General features: G+C 44.1%; 1 protein-coding gene across 7 annotated transcripts in view; it reads left to right on the top strand.

Annotated features, from left to right (window-relative positions):
- Positions 1 to 23,539, top strand: part of CCDC57 (coiled-coil domain containing 57) — a 115,327-nt gene that overhangs the window by 70,337 nt on the left and 21,451 nt on the right. For 3 of the 7 annotated variants that reach the window (XM_070479745.1, XM_070479743.1, XM_070479744.1), the window contains 3 exons: positions 9,153 to 9,253; positions 12,496 to 12,615; positions 13,027 to 13,243. The exons of 1 other annotated variant lie outside the window; for it this stretch is intronic. In XM_070479745.1, the coding sequence (XP_070335846.1) occupies positions 9,153 to 9,253; positions 12,496 to 12,615; positions 13,027 to 13,243 (438 nt within the window). Of the gene's footprint in view, positions 1 to 3,048; positions 3,608 to 7,640; positions 8,929 to 9,152; positions 9,254 to 12,495; positions 12,616 to 13,026; positions 13,244 to 23,539 lie in introns of those variants that run through there. 3 more of the 7 variants (XR_011492404.1, XM_070479749.1, XM_070479747.1) reach the window with 3 other exon arrangements.

Below are 23,539 nucleotides of genomic sequence, written 5' to 3'. Positions count from 1 at the left end.
GGCCAGTGATGTTCTAAATTACTTTTGGTTAAAATTTGTCCATTTCTTTAGAAACATGCATGAGAAGGGATTGTGGTTTTTTAAACATAAAATCAGACACGGTCTTTGAATGTGGAGCGCCCTTAAGATAACTGGGATCCTGTTTTCTGGAGGGTTGTTTTTTTTTTTTTTCTTTTTTTTTCTCTAAAGCAAAGAGGGCAATTCTTAAACAGCCTCCAGGCCAAATAGCAGTACAGTTCCAGCTGGGCCAGCCTGATCCCAAAACAATCAGACCAAAGGCTGAATGGCACAGTTCCAAATAGGAACAGCCCAGTTCCAAAAGGAATTGGACCGAAGGCCAGCACAGTTCCAGTTGGGACAGCCTGGTTTCAAGTAAGGCTGAAGTGCCAAATGAGTGCTCACAGACAAAGCAAAGCCTTAACAAGAAGGGTGAAGCCTTTAAACATATCCCAGATATAGCCTTTGAGAGTTCTAAATGCACTAAGAGCGGAGCTCCAATCCAGGAGAAAACCTTCCCCTTAAACTCCAGGCGGAGCTCCAATCCAGGAGAAAACCTTCCCCTTAAACTCCAGGGGTGACTAGAAAAACAGTGAGCCCCGTGGACTTAGTGAGTACCACACCTTTTTGCTCACCAGCCCCAAGGTTGTCAGGAGTCTGCTCTGGATCTTGGTAGGTCCTCCAGTGTTAACCTAAAACTTATTTTTTATCAGCAAAATGAGTTTATTCAGGAGCAACAAAGAATTCCAATTTGGGACATACGACTGTGGTGAACCACATGCAAGTCAGTGAGTTCAGTCTCAGTTGTATCCAACTCTTTGCGACCCCATGAATTGCAGCACACCAGACTTCCCTGTCCATCACCAGCTCCCGGAGCTTCCTCAAACTCATGTCCATCAAGTTGGTGATGCCATCCAACCATCTCATCTTCTGTCATCCCCTTCTCTTCTTGCCTTCAGTCTTTCCCAGCATCAGGATCTTTTCCAGTGAGTCAGTTCTTCACATCAGGTGGCCAAAGTATTGGAGCTTCATCTTCAGCATCAGTCCTTCCAATGAATATTCAGGACTGATTTCTTTTAGGATGGATTGGTTGAATCTCCTTGCTGTCCAAGGGACTCTGAAGAGTCTTCTCCAACACCACAGTTAAAAAGCATCAATTCTTTGGCACTCAGCTTTCTTTATAGTCCAACTCTCACATCCATGCATGACTACTGGAAAATCCCTAGCTTTGACTAGATGGACCTATGTTGGCAAAGTAATGTCTCTGCTTTTTATTTTATTTTTTTATGTCTCTGCTTTTTATTTTATTTTTTTATGTCTCTGCTTTTTAATATGCCATCTAGGTTGGTCATAGCTTTTCTTCCAAGGAGTAAGCGTCTTTTAATTTCATGGCTGCAATCACCATCTGCAGTGATTCTGGAGCCCAAGAAAATAATGTCTGTCACTGTTCCCATTGTTTCCCCGTCTATTTGCCATGAAGTGATAGGACTGAATGCCATGATCTTTGTTTTTTGAATGTTGAGTTTTAAGCCAGCTTTTTTACTCTCCTCTTTCACCTTCATCAAGAGGCTCTTTAGTTTCTCTTCACTTTCTGCCGTAAGGATGGTGTCATCTGCATATCTGAGGTTATTGATATTTCTCCCTGCAATCTTGATTCCAGCTTGTGCTTCATCCTGTCCAGCGTTTCGCATGATATACTATGCATATAGGTTAAATAAGCAAAGTGACAGTATACAGCCTTGATGTACTCCATTCCCAATTTGGAACCAGTCTGTTGTTCCACGTCCAGTTCTAACTGTTGCTTCTTGACCTGCATAGTCCTGTAAAGCAAATAGTCCAAGTCTGATTCTAACAGTTGCTTCTTGACATGCAAGTCAGATAAAGCAAAAGAGAAGAAACCTTTTTATAGAGGAGTAGGGGACTGTGTGGGGAGCTGTTACAAACAGAGTCCTTTGGAGGAGACTGGGAGTTCAGAGTGTAGTGATTTTTCATTTGCTGAGCTGTAGTGACCTCTCATCGTCTGGGCTGCCGTCAGGCAAAGAGAGTGTCTTCCTCCTCCTTGCGGCAGTAAGGCAATGTCACTTCCGTCCGGAGATCCTAAGTGGTCTCTTCTGTTAAGACCTGTACTTACATGAGTGAGGTATGCGTAAGGGCTCTGCTTCTGGCCTCCTGACTCCTGTCTTAGTGAGTTACCCTTGGTTAATTTTCGCAAGAGAGAGTTTCAAAATTGAAGAGAGAATTGAAGTCTACTTTTGATTGTGTTCTTTTTAGCAGCCTTTTTGGAAAAAAAAATATAGTTTTATTAAAGATGCTGAAGAAGATCTAGATAAACAGAGATATAGTATTTCCACTGATGTGATATCCATACTCTAGTATGTCTACTAGAGTTCACTTTTTTGAGGACATCAGTTCTCAAATAGATGAAAATCCTAACACATTTTTTCGTGGAGTTGGACAAACTGGATTTTAGGTTCATGTGGATGAACAAATGAGTAGAACACCAAAGGTAATCCTGCTGGTCTTGGAGGGTCTCTGGGGAGGTGGAAGGCCACTGTGGCTCACTGTAGGGACAAGGACACTGGTAGCAGAGGTACTCACCAGGGTGAGCTCTCCTGGAGGCCAGCCACCACCCCAGCACCAAGACCCAGCCCCACCCAACAGCCTGTAGGCTCCAGTGCTGGGACGCCTCAGCTTAAATACAATGATTAACATTCTTTCTAAACTTTTGTATACTCGTCAACCTGAAATGCCAAGAACTATGATTTTTGCGTTAAAATCTTGCACTGTTCTTGTATTTCTTTCCATTTCTCCTTCCGCTCCTTACAACTGTGTTGTATCAGTTTTCACACCATGCTACTTAAAGCAGAAGTGTTCATACCAGTTTTAGCTCATCAAGATTAATATTATTCAGTGTCCTTTCTGATGTCTGGTATCATTTTAATAATATTTCTATAACAAGTGTTAAAAGATTATTTTCGGGAAGAAGATATGATTCTCAAACAGATATGAAAGCCAGCACATGTTTAGAATTTTCCCCTCTTCATTGAACAGTGAGGAAACCAGTCAGATGTTACAACCAATTCAAGGAAAAATCAAGAGCAAATAACTGCCATATGACCCAGCAATCCCACTTCTGGGCATACACACCAAGGAAACCAGATCTGAAAGAGTCACGTGCACCCCAATGTTCATCGCAGCACTGTTTATAATAGCCAGGACATGGAAGCAACCCAGATGCCCATCAGCAGACGAATGGATGAGGAAGCTGTGGTACATATACACCATGGAATATTACTCAGACATTAAAAAGAATTCATTTGAATCAGTTCTAATGAGATGGATGAAACTGGATCCCATTATACAGAGTGAAGTAAGCCAGAAAGATAAAGACCATTACAGTATACTAACACATGTATATGGACTTTAGAAAGATGGTAACGATAACCCTATATGCAAAACAGAAAAAGAGACTCAGATGTATAGAACAGACTTGTGGACTCTGGGAGAAGGCGAGGGTGGGATGTTTCAAGAGAACAGCATTGAAACATGTATATTATCTAGGGTGAAACAGATAACCAGCCCAGGTTGGGTACATGAGACAAGTGCTCGGGCCTGGTGCACTGGGAAGACCCAGAGGGATCAGGGTGGAGAGGGAGGTGGGAGGGGGGACTGGGATGGGGAATACATGTAAATCCATGGCTAATTCATTTCAATGTATAACAAAAACTACTGTAATGATGTAAAGTAATTAGCCTCCAACTAATAAAAATAAATAAATAAATAAATTTTTTAAAAAAATTTAAAAAAAAAAAAGAGCAAATGCAAACGAAGTAAAGGAATTGAATTGCAAATAGAGGCAGAACCCGTTTCTCTAAAGGGAGGATGGGGAGGCCATGATAAATCCAAGGGACAAGTCATGGTCTGCACATCCGGCAGCTTCCAGAGTTGTAAAGTAGCTCAGGCACCATGAGAGGCAAGACCTTGATAGCTCCTTAGGATGTGCAGCAGGCAATGCAGTTTCCACAGTTTTTTGTTTTTTGTTTTTTCTCTTTAGTTTCTCAGCTTTTGATAAAATTCATCTGAGAGATTATCCTTGATCGCGAAACAAGGCTGGTCTCATTTGGCCTGATTGTTTCCGTATGTGCAGTCAGAGTGTTAATCCATTATGTTGGCCTTCTTGAGTTTGCTTTGCTGGAAGTTACCGTCAGGATTTCAGGTTGTACTTTTGAAAGCATCTTATTTGTTGTCCTGAGTCCAGGAAGCCAAGAACCCACCATGTTTCACCTGCTGGATTATTTCAAGCAAATTCCTTTTTTCTTGAGCTTTCCAGAATATCCTGAGGCTCCTGGACTTGCCAGGAGATGAACTTCCTTATCCCCCTATGAGGCTGGCACCTGGCAGTTTTCCTGGGGAGGCCTTGTGAGCCTCGATCCCTGAGCTGCAGATCCTTAAACATGCTGGGTCCTGGTGACTGAATGAGTATCATTCTCCCTTGTGGCCACCCAGGCAAGGCCTTGGCTGTGCAATCCATGTTGCCAGTTAAATCCTGATAGAAACAAGAACAGATTCCCTTTGAACCTACACAGATTATAATATTGCCAGGAAAGGAAGAGTACTAACAAGAGTTTCCAAGTTCTGGAGGGCTCAGATTTAAGAGAACAAGATACCACTTAGAAATGTTTCATTTCAGTTTATAAAACCAGAGGCCACTAAATTTGTGTGGATTACAGACAGCTTAAGGGTTTCCCAGATGGCTCAGTGGCAAAGAATCCACCTGCCAGTTCAGGAGATACAGGGTACTTGAGTTCAATCCCTGGGTCAGGAAGATCCCCTGGAAAAGGAAATGGCAACCCACTCCAGTATTCTTGCCTGGGAAATCCCATAGACAGAGGAGCCTGGCAGACTACAGTCCATGGGGTTGCAAAGAGTCAGACATGACTTAGCAACTAAAACCACCACCACAGACAGCTTAAGGGGAAAGAGAAAGGGTTCCTTGTGTATCTAGAAAGAGCATTAAAGTCACATGTACAGTGTTCCCAGTAGCAGCTGCATTGTCCCTTGCCGGTTTCTTCAGTCCTAGGTGATTAATCCTTATTTACTCTGTCTTGGTTCTGAAATCTCAACAATCCATCTGCTGCTTTACTAGAGTTCTGGAAATCCTGAGTCAGGCCACTGGATGGCCTCACGGTGGTCTAAGCAATGCCCATGACAGTGTTTTCCCACTGTGCTGGCCTGACTCTCTTTTTTCTTCTATTTCTCTCTCTCTTTTTTTTACTTTTCATTAAAGTAAACCAAACTCTTTGTAGTTGTTCACTGAAGAGAAAATGCACAATCTAAAAGTGGAGAATTGGGTTATATTCAAGAATATTCCTGAGGACTACAGTCCACTGTTGCTGAAGCTGAAGCTTCAATACTTTGGCCACCTGATGCAAGCAGCCAGCTAGTTGGAAAAGACCCTGATGCTGGGAAAGATTGAAAGCAGGAAGAGAGGAGGAGGATGAGATGGTTGAACAGCATCACCAATGCAATGGACATGAACTTGAGCAAACTCCAGGAGATGGTGAGGGACAGGGAAGCCTGATGTGCTACAGTCCATAGGGTTGCAAAGAGTTGGGCATGACTTGGCAGCTGAACAACAGTCCGGGAAGGTGGCCTATCTGATGGCTCTGAGAGACTGTTCTACACAGGTCAAATAGGAGAACGGGATATGAAGGAGTTTTTGCTAAAACAATATATATGTAGCCAAACAATGAAAGATTACTACTAATCACAAAAAAACCAGACATCTCGAGGATTTTAGTGCCTTTTTATATATGGGAAGATGCAAGAGTCTGGGCCCATTGAAACCATTCCTCTGATATGCATCTGAATTCTCTAGGGCCAATATCCTGTCTTTGTCCATTCTGAATCCCATTAGGGTGCACAGTTGGGATAGCTGCAGCAGCTGGTTGCTTGTTTGCAGGCAATATTCTCTGTTTATTGAAATGGCAGACCACAGGTTTTTTTTTTTGTCCACATGGATGACAAAGACATAATATGGTCATGGTTAACTTATACTACTGATAATTTTCAAAAGTGAAAGATCTGATGGGAGTTCATAACAAGAAAAGTGCCACTGAGAAGTTATATTTTGTTGTTTCTGTGCCATGCAAAACAAAGCCCCCCCCCCCCAAAAGTTTTAGATAAAGTTAATCTAAGATGTTTATTCCTGTTTTTAAAGAAGACTGTGAACACTATATCTAATTTCTAAAAATCAATGAACATAATTTTTATAGAGGAAAAGTTCCTGCGATATGACACAAAATAATCCTGAAACATAATGTACCAAGACTATCAAGCAGGGAGTCAGGAGTTGTGGGGCAGGTCCTGACCATCTGCATACCAAGTATGAGATGTGAAGGCCCAGCTGCGAACTCCTGGCCTCCAAAACGCTGGATTCAAGTTAAAGAAGGAAGGTTGTGACCAGGTAAATATTTAAAACAGTGACTGAGTCTACCAATTTTTAAGCTCTATGCCCCTGTTCCCTCATGGCACTGGGCAGATACTTTAGACGAGATCGGGCGCTTTCAAGGTGGTATGGCCATAGAGTGGGCAGATACTTTAGGACTCTGATGAAGAAAAACCTGACAGGCACCCAGGACCCTGACAGATCTCTGGAAAGTTCCTCAAACACATGATGTGACTAACATTTTACCAACAAATACTAAATGGGATTGACTGAACATTTCTTCAGACTCAGCAACTCTTCTCATGAAACTCATGGATAATAATGCCTCAAATAAGCCTAATTATTTCTAACACTTCTAAGAACAAATCTTTGTGATTTTTCCAAGGCATGAAGATAATTTTAGGTGAAAAGAGTATCCTGGAAGTTTTATCTCATTTTTACCCCTAGGATTCAGTTTGAAAAGGAAAATTATCAAAGGCTGTCAGGAGATTTGAATACTAAAATAGGATCACAGATGCCTGGGAAACAACAGTATTTGTCTACTCAGGTGAAAGTGACAATAAACATTTAAAAATAAACACAGAAGTTAATGTCATTGTAAAGAACTTTAGTTCTCCCATAAGGGAGGTAGCTTTGCGTCTTTGTTTTTAATAATGAAATGCAATAAAGTCAACATAAAGCAAAGAAAACTGTTCTGGTCTTCTAGACATTTTCTAAAAATGGAAGCATGCATCGTGTGATCTTTTATGTCTGACTTCTTTCACTGAACATAATGTTTTTGAGGTTTGATCACATTGTAGTGTGTGTCAGTGCTCCATTTCTTTTTATGGCTGAATAATATTCCCTTGTATAGATAGACTACAGTCTGTCTATCCATTCATTAGTAATAGACATTTGGGATTTGTTTTTTTTTTTTCTGTCTTTTGGTTATTGTGAATAATACTTCTATGAAAATTCTTATACAAGTTTTTGTTTAAATGTGTTCTCAGTTCTTTAGATATATACCCAGAAATGGAATTGCTGCAGTGACATGGTAATTCAATGTTTAACTCATTGAGGAACCACCAAACGGTTTTTGACTGTAGCTGCATTTTGCTTTCCCACCAGTAATATATGAGGTTCTGATTTTCCACATCCTCAACAACACTTACTTCCTGTCTTTTTGTTTTTGTTTTTATTTTGGCTGAACCTGTAGCATATGGAGTTTCCCTGACCAGGGATTGATCCCATGCCCTCTACTGTGGAAGCACAGAGTCTTAACCACAGGACCACCAGAGAAGGTCCTCTGTCTTTTTTATTTTAGCCATCCTAGTAAGTGCAAAGTAGTATCTCATTGTGATTTTGATTTTGCATGTCCTTAGTGACTAACGATGTTGAGCATCTTTTCATTGTCTTGTTACCCATTTCTGTAACTTCAGAATTGATAGCCTTTAAACTGAGGTATTATAAACTAAGGAAAGTATATTCATTTCCAAATGTTGTTCTTCATATGTCTTTTTATCATCTGGAAAAAACATACATTACTTTAGGCCTCATCTCAGAAGGACCACGGTGGCAAAACTAATTTCATAACTACTCAGATGTTAATAACATGCAATATGTCCATCATCATTATCTTTAAATGAATGGAGAAATAAGCTTTTGAAAAATTTCTCTGCTTCAGTTTCCAACATTGTAAATAGCAGTAGTTATTAACCAAAAACAGTAAAACAGCCAGTAATTTTACCTGCCAAATGAATTTATTCAGGAGCAGCAAAGAATTGCAATTTGGGACATGCAACTACAATGAACCACATGCAAGTAATGTTGAGGCAAAGGAGGGGAACCTCTTTGATAGAGAAGGGGAAGTTGGGAGGAGCTGTTAAAAACAGAGTCCATTGGAAGAAATTGGAACTTCAAAGCACAGTGGCTTTTATTGGCTGGGCCATTGCCAAGCAGTGATAAAATCTTCCTCCAGCTGCCAGCAGTGTTACTTCCTTCCAGAGATGCAAGGTGGTCTCTTCTGTTGAGATCTGCACTGATGTGTGTGGGATGTGAGTAAGAGCTCCCCTTCTGGCCTCCCAACTCCATTTTAGTGAGGATCCCATGATTAATTTTCGCATAAATCACACACACACCAAAAAAACACACAAAAAAAACAACTTGGGGGTCCTCAATAACCTTGTATTTAACCAAATTAATTCGTTATTCTGAAAAACTGTTATTTCAATGGTAATTTCTCTCTTGTAGTATGTCAGCTTAAAGATAAATTTCTAAGGTTTTCAGGTAACATAACCCAAACTGAGTTAACAAATGAATGTTCACTTGATGCCTAGATCATATCTGATTAAGGCAGACTGCTGAAGCATTGATTACAAGAATAATCCTTGAGCCATACATATGTAAACTTTTGCTTCTTATTTTTCTATGCTGCAGAGAGGGTATGTCTTTGGGTCTGTTAATGGATGTGCTCATGTCTGCCACTCTGAGAAGCTGTGTCAAGGGTATGTGCCTTTATAGAATGTTTCTGTGTGTTCTGAAGTCTGCTGAAATGCTGCCGTTCACACCTGTCCATTCACCACCCCCACCCAAATTCTCTTAAAAGATAAGTGACTTTGGTTTTAAAGATGCACATGCTGTTCTTCTTGAGTATTTGTTTTCAGCAAGGGAGGAACCCAAGTGATATGCACACAAGGGATAAACTCCCTTTCCCTCATTTCCTTTATAGGGAAGCCACCTCATCACCCCTTCCACACCCCTGAGGCACAGGGCTCAGGTGAGGCTCCTGATGTATGCCTGGGACAGTGGCAACCCTGCCTCACAACTCAGGTAACAGTCCTTTATCTAAGAAACTTACTTTTAAGAAACTTTGTACTGATTGCTCAAATACTGCGTTTTCATAACAGAAACTTGAGAATATGGTAAACACAATTTAAAAAGCTTCCAGTTTTCAGCACTTCAGCATAGTTAGCAGTAACTTATCAGTGTATTCAGTTCAGTTCAGTTCAGTTCAGTCTCTCAGTCGTGTCCGACTCTTTGTGACCCCATGGACTGCAGCACTCCAGGCCTCCCTGTCCATCACCAACTCCTGGAGTTTACTCAAACTCACGTCCATTGAGTTGGTGATGCCATCCAACCATCTCATCCTCTGTCGTCCCTTTCTCCTCCCACCTTCCAATCTTTCCCAGCATCAGGGTCTTTTCCAATGAGTCAAGTCTTCACATGAAGTGGCCAAAGTATTGGAGTCTCAGCTTCAACATCAGTCCTTCCAATGAATATTCAGAGCTGATTTCCTTTAGGGTGGGCTGGTTGGATCTCCTTGCTGTCCAAAGGACTCTTGAGTCTTCTCCAATACCACAGTTCAAAAGTATCAGTTCTTTGGTGCTCAGCTTTCTTTATAGTCCAGCTCTGACGTTCGTACGTAACTACTGGAAAAGCCCTAGCTTTGACTAGATGGACCTTTGTTGGCAAAGTAATGTCTCTGCTTTTTAATATGCTGTCTAGGTTGTTCATAACTTTTCTTCCAAGGAGCAAACGTCTTTTAATTTCATGGCTGCAGTCACCATCTGCAGTAATTTTGGAGCCCCCAAAAATGAAGTCTGTCACTATTTCCCCATCTATTTCCCATGAAGTGATGGGACCAGATGCCATGATCTTAGTTTTTCAAAGTTATAAAATATATCATATATATTTTATTATATAGCTTTACCTACCTAGGTATTGTTTTTAAATCTTTACCAATATAACAGGTTTAAAATGCATCTTCTAAACATTTCTTATATCCTGAGCGTGTTCATATTTTTAATCTGTTCATCAGCCATTTATATTTCTTCTTTTGTGGGTTATTTATGCATGTCTTATGCTGATTTTCTACTTGGGTATTTGTACTTTTCCTTATATATACTAATCCTTATCTGTTGGATGACTTGTACAGTGTGTAGTTTGTCTTTTCAGTTTATTTAAAATAAATGGTGAGTTGAGTAACAGATAGATGGCCTGTTACACCATGAGATGACATGTGGCTCTTAGTGACAAGCTCCATCCTGGGTAAGAGAAACAGGTGGGTGAGGGTGGGAGGAGGGGCTGATGAGGAGGAGTGAAGCTGGGATGGTGGCTGGATCATAATGGGTGGGGGTTGGGGGCCGCCATGCGAGTCAGGATTCCCTAAAGAGTTTGAGGCCTGGGCAGCGGCTGTGGGTGGAGATTTGATGGACGGACTTAAATCCGAGATGATCCTTTACCATTGCCATGCCTACATTCAGTCTGAGCTTGCACATCTAGATGTAGAGTTTGAGGAAGAAGTCTTTAGCAAAGGGAAGTCTTCAGCAAAGTGCAGGGGCTCTGAGTCACCAGCGCAAGGTCAGCCAGGAATGGGTTGGGGGAACAGAGAGGCCTAGGGAGGCAGTGTACCAGGCCAGGAATTACTGGCCTCAGAAACTGAGAAGGTCTGGCTCTGAAAGGGGCCTAGGAAGCATAGTGTTTTCCACCGACAGACTCCTTCACTGACAAAAGCCTGTGGAGGATGTATTTGGGAAGAAGGAAAGAGCATAGAAAGAAGAAATGCAAGATCACTGAGGCCTAGGCACCCTGAGCTGGGCCTCACCTGGGTGGGTCTGCTGGAACCCGATAGGCTTTGTTCCAGACTCTTCTCATGTGTGTGCATGTGTACACAGACATTCAGAGTCCTTCCCTCTTCGCCATTCGTGGAAAGTGGTAGTAAAGCATCAAAGTAGCTGCCTGTCTGAGCTGCTTGTACCTTTCAAGTCATCTGCATTAATCATTTCAGTCTCTAAATGTGTGTTATTAGAAGAACTCTCTCCCAAATCATCAAATAAATGTGCCTGCTACCCTCTGTGGTGAAACACATATACTCTTATCTAGACTTCCATTTCTTTCTAGTAAATTAAGTAGTTTATTAAACTTTATCAATCTCTTTCAAACTACAAAGCTATTCGTTACATCCAGTGAAATAACTCATCTTAAAATTCGAGAAAGGAAGACTCCTTGAGGTCCTCTTTTTTGGTTCCTCTTTACTTCCACTAGTAAATGGTACTGTGTAGGAAGAAACAGGAAGAACATACAGAAAAGAATGCCTATAGTTCAAGAAGAAAAAGACGGATAACCAGTAGAAAAATAAGCAATGGGTAACAATCAGAAGGGGCTTCCCAGGTGGCTCAGTGGTAAAGAATCCACCTGCAAATGCAGGAGACGCAGGAGATGCTGGTTCCATCCCTGGGTTGGGAAGATCCCCTGGAGGAGGAAATGGCAACCCACTCCAGTATTCTTGCCTGGAGAATCCCATGAACAGAGGAGCCTGGCGGGCAGCAGTCCATAGCGTTGAGTTGCAAAGAGTCGGACATGACTAAGCAACTGAGCATGCACATATGCAACATTCAGAAGCCAATGCAGAAGAAACTCATTGAGTCAGTCAACAAACATGAGAAGTTGCCCATTATCACTGCCACACAGACACTGAAAATAAAAACCGAAAGATACGCGTGCATTACTCAGCTCACAATCCAAAATGGACACTTCAGCAGGAGAAGCGGCAGCCGCAGGTGGCCCTCAGCACCGGGCCCTCTGCACAGTCCGGGGCTTTGGTTCTCCTTGGTGCCCCCTCCCAACTGCTTCAACACAGGCCTCCCCTCAGAGGGCAGATGTGAGTGTTCAGGCTGCAGGGGACCAGAGTGGCCTCAGCTGTGCATTGAAGATGTGCCACAAAGGAGAGCTGCAGGGCCTCTCACCCTGTGCCCCGCGGGGCGCAGGGTGCCCTCCCTGGGCACCGCAGGAAGGTTGTGTGACTGTCAGGTGCTTGGGAACATACTTGGATCAGCATCTTGAGGCCTGTTAAGTTCGTACTGGCTGGCGGACACAAGCACGTTCTTCACTTTCGGCTTATCACAGAGCCAACTCCCTGATATCAGAAATGCAGGGAAGGTGTTTCTTCCTAGTCCCGAGGGAAAACTCAGTAACACACCCCGTCAAAGCCCCACAAACCCTGAGAACTCAGTAACACAGCCCATCAAAGACCCACAAACACTGAGTTTCTTGTACTTAAATTTCCACAACAGGACCCTAGGAAAGCCAAGAAAGAATGTTTCTCCGAATGCTCCGGAAAGAGCCAAGCCCACCTGGCACAGACAGTCCACAGAAAGGATGCTCGACCAGGCTGCACGGCAGGACCAGGACTGGTACGCAGGACCCACCAGCGCCAGCTCTTCATGCGGCTCACATTCCTGCTCGGGAAGCACCCAGAACTGGAGTACTTGGTGTCGCAGAGAGTGACCACTGCCTGAGTGTCTTCACCTCAGGGCATTGGCCCTGATTCCCAGTCCCACCTCCCTTACAATCCTGTTTCTTTGGGGTTGAGATTGGCTGCACTACATGGCTCATGGGATCTTAGTTCCCTGACCGGGGATTGAACCCAGGCCCTCGGCAGTAAAAGTAAGGAGTCCTAACCACTGGACCGCCAGGGAATTCCCCATGTTCCATGTTTGAATGTCCAGAGCTTCTCCTTGGGCCAGGTTCACTGTCTTATTACCCCAGGAGGGCAGGGAGAGAGGGTGGCTTTCAAGGATAGTTCTCTTTACTCTCTTTCACAGAGACAACACAGGAGCTCCACAGTGACTTGCAGATTAGCTCCTCAGAAAGAAAATCGGTCCCCAAAGCCACGCTTGGCTCAAGAATTCCAGGAGGAAACTGGCCACCACACCCGAAGGTCCTCATCACTTGCCAGCAGTTCCCTCCAGGACACATGGAAGTTGCTAGACCTGGGATCCAGCCCTTCTGGCCTCACTTCCCAGGATGACTCACCTCCAGGTAGGCTGCTGCTCTGTCAGTCCAGATGCTGGCCATGAGAATGGCAGTCCTGTCCTCTTACTTGGTGCCTGAGCGTCCCCCAGGGAAGGAGTGTGTCTCCCAGGCCCACATCCAGCTGACCACATTACTGCATCTACTGAGAGTGGAGACCACAGGTCACAAGGACCCTCAGCCCGCAAGGGGTGGGTGCAGTGTGGTCAATCTGTGACTCTGGGGGAGGCAAGTGTTCTGTGTTCTGCTCAGTCTCAGGCTGGGGCAGCCCATGAAGAGTGTGTCCTTGGCCCCCTGGGAAACTTGCTCCCGCTAATGTCATTGTGAGGTAATCAGGAAAATTCATCTGAAGGGCCACCACCTTTGGGGGAACTGCATGAGACTGAGGTGTAGCAAGCATGGTGGGTGAAGGGGAGGCTGTTTGAAGACCGGAGTTGGGGGAGTGAGCTTGGAGCCCTTTGCAGATCAGTATGCAGCTAGCACCCTCATTCTCAGCCTTATTGCATGACTGCCTCCCACTGTGCCCAGTGTGCCAATGGACATTTTAGGTTTTTCCCGATCTTTTGCCATTACAAATAATGCTACAGTGAATTAACTTGTACATGCTATAGTGTGTGAATTAAAGTATAAATGTAAATGCCAAGAGAGGGGTTTGTTCTGACCAAAGGTATATGCATTTCTGGCTTCCCTGGTGGTTCAGCAGTAAAGAATCTGCCTGCCAATGCAGGAGACACAGATTCGATCCCTGGGTTGGGAAGATCCCCTGGAGAAGGGAATGACTACCCACTCCAGTATTCTTGCCTGGGAAATCCCATGGACAGAGGGGCCTGGCAGGCTGTAGCCCATGGGGTCACAAGAGTCAGACACAACTTAGCAACTAAACTACCACCACCACATGTGCCTGTCTAGTTTGGGAAGATGTTAGTTGGGCTCCATCAGACAGTAGCAGTTCACACCCACCCAGCAAAGGCTGAGAGGGTGTCCTTCTCCAGACCTTCTCCAGCAGTGTCAGTGAACTGTAATCTTTGCCAGTCTGATAGGTATCATTTTACTTCATATTTTACGTGTTAGGAGGTTGTGCGTCTTTTCACATGATTGAATTATGTCTTTTCCTTTTCTTCAGTTCTCTGCTCATTGGTTTATTGGGTTTATAATCTTTTTCTTATTGATTTTTATGAGCTCATTATATATAATGGAAGTTAGACCTTTTCTGAGACATAAATTGCAAATATTTTCCTACAGTTTTTCATTTGTTCTTTTACTTTGCCTATGGTGGCTTTTTGTCATACACATTTTTTTTAAATGTAATCTAACTTATGTTCTTGTTTTTAATCCTTTCTGGGGGTTTTGCTCCAGATGAAAGCTTTTTCCACTCCTAGATGAAAGATTATTCTGCCATGATTTCTTCTAACACAGTTATGGTTTCCTTTTTTCATATCTAAATGCATGATCCATTTGGAATTTTATCACACTTGTAGGTTATGAAATAGGAACCAAACTTTGTTTTTTAACCCCAGGTGGCAATTCAGATATCCTCCCCACCCCCCACCATTTACTGAGTAACTCACATTTCCCCACTTGTTTGAAATCCTACTTTCACTATAATATTAAATGTTTTGTATGTACTTGAGTCGCTGGGCTCTTGTCCTGTCCCGTGGTTCATTGGTCTCAGTCCGTCCACATGCAGTGCTGTTTGAATTGTTACCACTTCCTGGTCCCTCATAATGCCTGCTGACTTTGACTCTCCAATTGTGCTTCTTTCTCAGAGTTTTCCTGGTAATTCTCATTTATTTATTTTTTACTTTTCCTGAACAGCCTTTAGTCCCAGCCCCAAAACTCTGTTGTGACTCTTCTCAGGATTTGTTAATCTTGGGTCCTGCGTCCAGAAGGAGCTGAGTCCTCCTATTAGTCTGAGTTCTGCTCCCTGGGGCAGCAGTCACCCCTGTGATGCCTCCAAGTAGTCTCCTCTGATGCAGACTGGTCTGTTCTCCTCACATCTCCTGCCCAAGCTCATGAATCTGAGAAGCTGCTGCTTCAATATATATATTTTTAAAGCCATGCTGTCTTTTATATATATATAATTATAATGTATATTTTATATATAATATATATATTATATATATATATAATTTTATTTATTTATTTATTTATGCCATGCTGGGTCTTCATTGCTGCATGGGCTTTCCTCTAGTTGAGGTGCATGGACTTCTTTTTGTGGTTGCTTCTCATTGCACACACACTCTTGTTGCAGAGCACAGGTCCTAAGGTGCACGGGCTTCAGTAGTTGAGCTCCTGGGTTCTAGAGCACAGGCTTGATAGAAGTGGCACATGGGCTTCGTTGCTCCACGGCCTGTGAGATCTTCCTGGATCAAGTATGGAACCTGTGTCTCCTGCGTTGGCAGGCAGATTCTTTACCACTAAGCTATCTGGGAAGCCATTCAGGTACATTTTAAATTCAGGAAAGTTTTTGCTATACTTTTCATTGACTCTGTTGGAAGTTTTTGGTAAATGTTCATTGCCATTTTGCTGGTTTCCTTCCTCATCTTTTCTCATAGCACTTTTGTACCTTTATTACCCCTCATCTTTAAAAGAGGTAATTTTTCCTCTACCAAGTATTTGTAGGAAATGTGTGCGGGAAAAGAAACCAGGGACATTGTCCTGTCTAGCAGTTTTTTTGTTGGTGGTTTTTAAGTAAGTTTAGCCTGACTTATCTTTGCCCATTTTCATGAAGCTCAGCTTCTTTCCCCTCCCACCCGGGCATGCTGACTCCAGTAGTTACACACAGGCTCAGTAGTTGTGGCACACAGGCTTAGTTGCCCTGAGGCATGTGAAATCTTCCCAGACCAGGGATTGAACCAGTGTCCCCTGCATTGGCAGGCAGATTCTAACCACTGGACCAGCAGGGAAGTCCTAGTTGGTGATTTCTAACATATTTACATTTTGGTTAGAGAATAAGATCACCATGGTGTCAGCCCTTCTGAGAGTATAGTTTTGCTCTAGCTACAGTAACTGACATGCCTGCTTCTGCCTGTGGCACCCGCTCGTAGAAAGAGTGGTGCCCTTTGTTGTTCCTTTCCCTGGGTCTGAAAGCCTGTTCCTGTTCAGTGTCTCCTGTGCTTCCGCTACCACGCTCCTGGATCAGAGCTGTCCTCCAACAGCTTAGTCTGTGTTTTGTCTTTAGTGTGCTTTTAAAAGTTTTTATTTCCTCCAGTCTCATCAGGGAGATCACATTTCCATTGCCTTCTGCCTGTTTTTTTTTTTTTTTCTTCTGCCTGTTTTTAAGTTACATTCTCTATGTTTATTCTTCCTCAGTGACTAAGATTCCACTTATTTTCATTTTACCCATCCATTTCTTAAATTTATCAGCCTCTGTATTTTTCTGATTTTCTACTGATATCAATGAAAGCATTAGCTGTTGGGCAGGAGATGATTGTCTTTTAAACAAAAGTAAATTTGGCTAAGTCCTTTATAATTTATCCTTATTTGCTTTCCAGCTCTCTCATAGTAGCCTCTTAGATATATTTTTATTCTTCCAAGGTAATTATAAAAGAGAATTTTTATATAGGAAACTTTGAGGCCTCTGTGTGACAGTATTTTTATTTGTCTCCCATTTACATATTTTAGTTGAGTGTAAACCCCCCCCCAAAAAAAAATAAAATAAAACCCCAGGCTTCCATTTCTCATAACGTAGCAGGCTGGGTAGCTGGATTAATACTGTCACTGAGAACAACTAACACTACTAAATAAAAAGTAAAGACAAGCTTATAAGGCATCAGTAAATAGCAGGAAGGTAAAGAATTCTCAAGCAAAGGCTGAGAGGAGCAACCTGAGGCTGCCTTTGACCAGGGACTTTGCCAGCCTGGGTGGGCTTGAAATCTGGTGTTGTCATCTCTCTGGCTTCAGAAAACAGGTGATGGTGATGAAACCCAGGCCTACCCAGGGCAGGAATGTGATGGCGCAATCCCCCCCACCTCCCAAAGCTGGAACTCCAAGGACCATAGTCTCCGTGTGCACGTGGACAGGTAGACCCCCACCGCCATCAGGGGCAGGGATGTGAGGACTGAGGCCATGATCTGGCACTGAGTGACAAAGGGAAGATTGTTACATATGTTAATAATTTGCCACCAAGAGTCAGTCCTCATGGTTTAGTCCCAGTTAACCCCTAGGTGCCTAGAACTTTCATTTCAAGAGGTTGTGAGCTGGTGGCATCCCCAAGAACTAGCAACAACAAGTGGAGGGTCACTTCAGGGGGAATCACCTTTATCCCAGGCCGTAGAAAATTTGCATAAATCAGATTCCTGTGAAAAATAAGATCCCACACACGAGGTACAAGGCACCAGGAATGAGGCCAGCATAAGCGGACCTGGGAAATCAGCGTATAAGTAACTGTATTTCTTTTTCTTTTTTTTTTTTTACCAAGATATCAGGATGTTTATTAGTATCATGGAATTTAGAGCAAAGAACTAGAGGAATGGACATTGAGACCAACTCCAAATAATACATTTAAAAATAAATATTATATTAACTAGGATCATCCTTTCTTTCACTATTATATTTCATAATCCTCTTCTGATAACATTACCTCCCTAAAACAACCCTCAAGGACATGGGATGACTAAGTAACTGTATTTCATAATGAAGTAAAATACCAGCAAGAAATACATTTAGGAAGCAAGGAAATATAAAGAAAGACCAAGCAGACTTAAAAAAGAACCAAATAGAGGTCTAATAAATGAAAAATTTAATTACTGAAATTAAAAACTCAGTGGATGAGCTTAACAGCAGGGTATGTACCACAGAATTCATGAAACGATGTTACATATGAATAAATTACCCAGAGACACACAGATTTAAAAAAAAGAAATAGAAAAGAGAGAAAAACAGATCAGGAGCCTGGAGGCTAGAGTAAGAAGGTGTGACCCGTGTTGGTCAGAGCTTTAGCGGGAGAGAGAAGATGGGCAGGGGCCACATTTGAAGTGACAGGGCTGAAGTAGTATGGCAAGATAGTCATTTCAACCCTAGGAAGTCTGTCAAATCCCAATCCAAATAATTAAAGGAAACCCACACCTGGATCTGTCCTAACAAAGCACCAGCGGTGATGACATTGTTTTGAAAACTGGCAGAGGAAGTAGAGAAGTTACCCTCAAAGAGACATGCCTGAGGAATACTGGACTTTTCACCAGCCACAGTGGGGAGCCTGAGACAGGGAGACAGTATCTGTCTGAGCTGAAGACAGCTGTCACCCTAGAATCCCACTAAAGAGGGCAAAACAAAGACTTTTCAGACAGTAAAAACCGAGCAACTTTGCCCCACACATCCCTCTCTAAAAAAAATTTCCAGAGTAGGCATCAGCAAACTTTTTTGCGAAGGAGGGCCAAATAGTGACTATTTTTGGCTTTGTGACCCAGTGGTCTCTCTTGCAATCTCCACCTGCAGCTCAAAAGCAGTTGCAGACAATATGTAAGTGTTGTGTACCAATAAAACTTTATTGACAAACTGGTGATAGTAATGCTGTTTCTCAAGCTGAGTACACAGGTTTTTGTTTAGTTCTTTATTTTTAAAAAGTTCTTTAAGCAAAACATGTATATTATATGTGCTTGATGTAGTTTGGGTATCTTTTATAAAGAAAAGTTTTAAGAGGGAGGGAGTGGTCAACTGGGCAGAGAGGTCAGGGAAGGTCAGGGCAGAAAAGTGTTCCATGTCACTGTCGCAGTCTTAGTGGAGTAGTGGAATTGTCATCCATCCTTCTCCTGGCTGAAGAGGCTGGGGAGGAACAAGTGGACTGCTTACTAAAGAGGCCTTGCTCTGAAAAGCAGCAGTTAAAAAGCAACATCTGGGCTTCCCTGGTGGCTCAGTGGTAAAGAATCAGCCTGCCAATGCAGGAGACAAGGGTCCAATCCCCGATCTGGGAAGATCCCACATGCCACAGAGCAACTAAGCCCATGCACCACTACTATCAAGCCTGTGCTCTAGGGCCCAGGAGCTGCAACTACTGAGCTCACATGCCGCAACTGCTGAAGTCCTCTTAGCCTAGAGCCCGGGCTCCGCGCTGCAACAGAGAGTGGCCCCTGCTCTCTGCAACTGGAGAAAAGCCCCCACAGCAGTGAAGACTTGGCACAGCTCAAAGTAAATAAATAAGTATAGTTTTTAAAAAAGCAACATTGGAGGAAACTGTGAAGGTGCACCTATACACAGGTGGGGAAGATGGGAGAGATAGCGCCAATGCTTGTGGCTGGGGAGGAGGGCAAACTCAGGAGAGAAGCGGGGGGTGTGCTGAGGGGCTTGGATTTGATAGCACAGGCCAGAGGCAGGAAGGCGATAGACACCCAGACTGGGAGCTTTACTGACCACACCTGACAAGCAAGTTGCCACAGCCTCACAGATGCCTGCAGAAGACAAGGAGGACTCATCACTCGCAGCACAGCAGACAGCCAAGGGTCTCCTCAACCCCTGTCCCACGCGCCAGGTCAGGAGTCTCAGTTGAGTGGCCCCGAACAGGCAGAACCCGAATCTTTCCTAGTGGGCTATAGGCACATCTGCCCTTTGCCCCCAAGGGAGTGGTGCTGTCATCTTCCGAAGCTTCAACCATGCAGACACCCAGTGAGAGAGTCCAGAGCAGAAGCCTGCAGTGGCTGGAGGAGAACCATCCCGACAGCAGGTCTGGTGGTGGGAAGAACAGGTCCCCATGGGTTCCTTTTATTTCCTCCTTTCAGTTCAGTTCAGCTCAGTTCAGTTCAGTCACTTAGTTGTGTCCAACTCTTTGCGACCCCGTGGACTGCAGCACACCAGGCCTCCCTGTCCATCACCAACCCCTGGAGTCTACCCAAACTCATGTCCATTGAGTTGGTGATGCCATCCAACCATCTCATCCTCTGTCGTCCCCTTCTCCTCCCACCTTCAATCTTTCCCAGCATCAGGGTCTTTTCAAATGAGTCAGCTCTTCACATCAGGTGGCCAAACTGTTGTGTAGTTTCAGCTTCAACATCAGTCCTTCCAATGAACACCCAGGACTGAACTCCTTTAGGATGGACTGGTTAGATCTCCTTGCAGCCCAAGGAACTCTCAAGAGTTTTCTCCAACACCAGAGTTCAAAAGCATCAATTCTTCAGCACTCAGTTTTCTTTACACTCCAACTCTCACATCTATACATGACTACTGGAAAAACCATAGCCTTGGACCTATGTTGGCAAAGTAATGTCTCTGCTTTTTAATATGCTGTCTAGGTTGGTCATAACTTTCCTTCCAAGGAGTAAGCGTCTTTTAATTTCATGGCTGCAATCACCATCTGCAGTGATTTTGGAGCCCAGAAAAATAGTCAGCCACTGTTTCCACTGTCTCCCCATCTATCTGCCACAAAGTGATGGGACCGGATGCCATGATCTTAGTCTTCTGAATGTTGAGCTTTGAGCCAACTTTTTCACTGTCCTCTTTCACTTTCATCAAGAGGCTCTTTAGTTCTCCTTTACTTTCTGCCGTAAGGGTGGTGTCATCTGCGTATGTGAGGTTATTGATATTTCTCCCAGCAATCTTGATTCCAGCTTGTGCTTCTTCCAGCCCAATGTTTCTCATGATGTACTCTGCATATAAGTTAAATAAGCAAGGAGACAATATACAGCCTTGATGTAATCCTTTTCCTATTTGGAACCAGTCTGTTATTCCATGTCCAGTTCTAACTGTTGCTTCCTGACCTACATAGAGATTTCTCAAGAGGCAGATCCTCCTTTCAAGTACAAGGCAAAGCCACGGACTCTGAGAGGAGAAGGAGGTGGAGGAGGACGTAGAAAGAGAAGTGCAAAACTATCATCTGACAGGGCCTTCCCTGGTGGCCCAGTGGCTGAGACTCTGAGCTCCCAATGCCAGGGGCCCAAGTTCCATCCCTGGTCAGGGAGCTAGATCCCACATGCTGCAACTGAGAGTTCACATGCCACAACTGAAGATCCCACGTGCTGCAAATAAGACCCAGCACAGCCAAATAAATAAAATAATAAATATTAGGAAAAAAAGAAGACGGGTCCCATCTGACAAGTGAAGCAGGGACAAGTAAGGGTGGGTGGCGCCGTCAGCCTGGCAGGGCCTCGTGGACAGCAGGGCTGTCCTGGATCAGAGCGAGAACAGCCCACTTGTGGCTGGAGGTAAAAGTGATGACAGTAATGGGGTGAGAGGAGCGTCACTACCAGCGCCGCACTGGAGCAGTGGAATTGGCCTGCTAGGGAGGCAGGGGTTGTGTGTATTAGTTTAAATGCTTTTGGCTACAAGTTACAGCACAACCTGATGAAAGTGGCATTTAGCATCTTCCCAACCGTTATCTCATCATGGCACCCATAGATAATCATACATGGTCACTGAATGAGGAGGAGGGAGGCAAGGCGGCCAGCATCTTCGTAATCTTTCTGACCTACAGTGTGCATGTGCAGCAGCGGGATGTCAAGGCCAAAGTAAATGGCTCCTCTTCTTCAAAAGCTGACTTCTCTGAGGCTCTTTTCTCCTAATGGTTTCAAGATGGCTGCAGCAGCTCCAAGCGTCACATCAGAAGACATACTTCTCTCTTCCTGCTTTTCTTTCTTTTAGTTGGAAAGGGATATGTTTCCCTAGAGCTCCTGGACTCTCTCTTCCATCTCACTGGCTGCCCGGGTCATGTGGCCTCTCTTGACCAGTCACTGGGAGACTGTCTTAGACCCTGAGAACTTGCTGCATGGAACTAAACAGCATTGGGATTCCTTGGCAAGAAAGCTGAGAAAGGCTATAAGTGGGCTGCAGCTGAGTCTGTGCAGGGGAAGGTGATGAGACACCTGCCCATAGCAGTGGAAGCTGCTACTTCTTTTTCTTTGCAGTAAAAAAGTAGGAATGATTGCTGCCTAGGCTTTTGGTTCACCCTGTGAAAGATTTGGTTTGGTTTAGAAGAAAGATTGAAATTAATGTAGTTTAGCTGTTTTAAACTCCCACAAAGCTTCTTTATGCTGTCCTTGTAATCTTGAATGTTTGAGCATGCATAATTTAACTACCTGTGATATGTCTACTTTGTATAATAGTACTTTTTAAAACCTTATTGGTGACTCAAATGATAACCACAACTTTGGTTAAGATGGAAGCACATTAGCATTTATGATAAAGGATGGTGTGAGTATTGGTCCACAGTCAAGCAGTCTGGAAGCTCCATTCTGGAAAGTGGAATGTCTTGCCCTCTGCTTTTTTTTTTTTTTTTACATTTTCAGCCCATTGTGAATAGCAGACTGTGAGACCTAGCAGTTATGAACAGAGTTAAAAGTGATAATGAAATAGTTTGCCGAGTTGTGGCATCTGCATTAATAACATGAAGAACTTATATGGTATTTCTCAGGACTGAGGGAGGTTTTCATGCTGAAAAGCCACACTCCTCTTCGTTTTGAAGTGAGACCAGAGCTGACCCTCCCACCTCTGCCCTGTCCCTACCTGCCCCACCCCTGCCCCACTCCCCATCCCGCCACAAGCACTCAGAGCTGGCTCTTTGCAGGCCTGGTCTCAAAGCAGGGCAGCAACCTGACACCCCAGGCCTTGCCACACCCCATACCCCAGGGCCACTATAGCTCCCTCCTCCATCCTCCTGGATCTTTGATCCGATGGGTGTGGTCTCTCCATGCCTAGCCTCCTCTCACCTTCCCCACCCCTTCTGACCCCACTTCACTCCCTCCTCTCTCCCTCCTGCCCCCCACCATTTCCTGCCTACTGTGGCTCTGGGACTCTGACCCCATCTCCCCACCTCCCCAGACACAAACAGCCCAGCTCTCTGCTGCACCTGAGGACACCCCACCCCCACCCCACCCCACCTCGTACAGGCATGCAGACCCTTGTGCATGCTGGGTGGGCACCCTTCACCTTCCTCTCCCTAGCAACCGCCTCTTCTCTGAAGCCCCACCACCACCTCCTCCAAAGTTCACCCCCTGCTTGTCTCGTCTTCTTCCCACTTCATGCTAGTCTCCAGGTCACTTGCTGATTTCTCATTTATCTTGACTCTGTCCTCTCTGCTGGAAGAATGTGGAGGTGGGGGCAGCTTCCTTGATCCTTGTCCCCTGGCCAGCACAGACAGGTCGGTACACAATAGGTGCTCAGTCAGGATGTGAAGAGAGATAACTGCGAAGAATGGGAGTCCAGCAAGGCCTTGTGTCCACAGCACAAGGATCCAGAGGCTCCGGAAGTGTGTGTGATTAGAGAAACCACCACGCATTGTCTAAGAAGTATCAGATTTGAAAGACAGACTCTTCCTGGATGGAGTATTAAATATTATAAAGACAGCTGTTTTCTCCTAATTGAAGTAAACAGTTTGTGTAA

Source organism: Odocoileus virginianus, chromosome 17, assembly GCF_023699985.2.
Source record: "Odocoileus virginianus isolate 20LAN1187 ecotype Illinois chromosome 17, Ovbor_1.2, whole genome shotgun sequence".
NCBI classification, from domain to species: Eukaryota; Metazoa; Chordata; class Mammalia; order Artiodactyla; family Cervidae; genus Odocoileus; species Odocoileus virginianus.
This window is presented reverse-complemented; position numbering and strand designations above follow the sequence as displayed.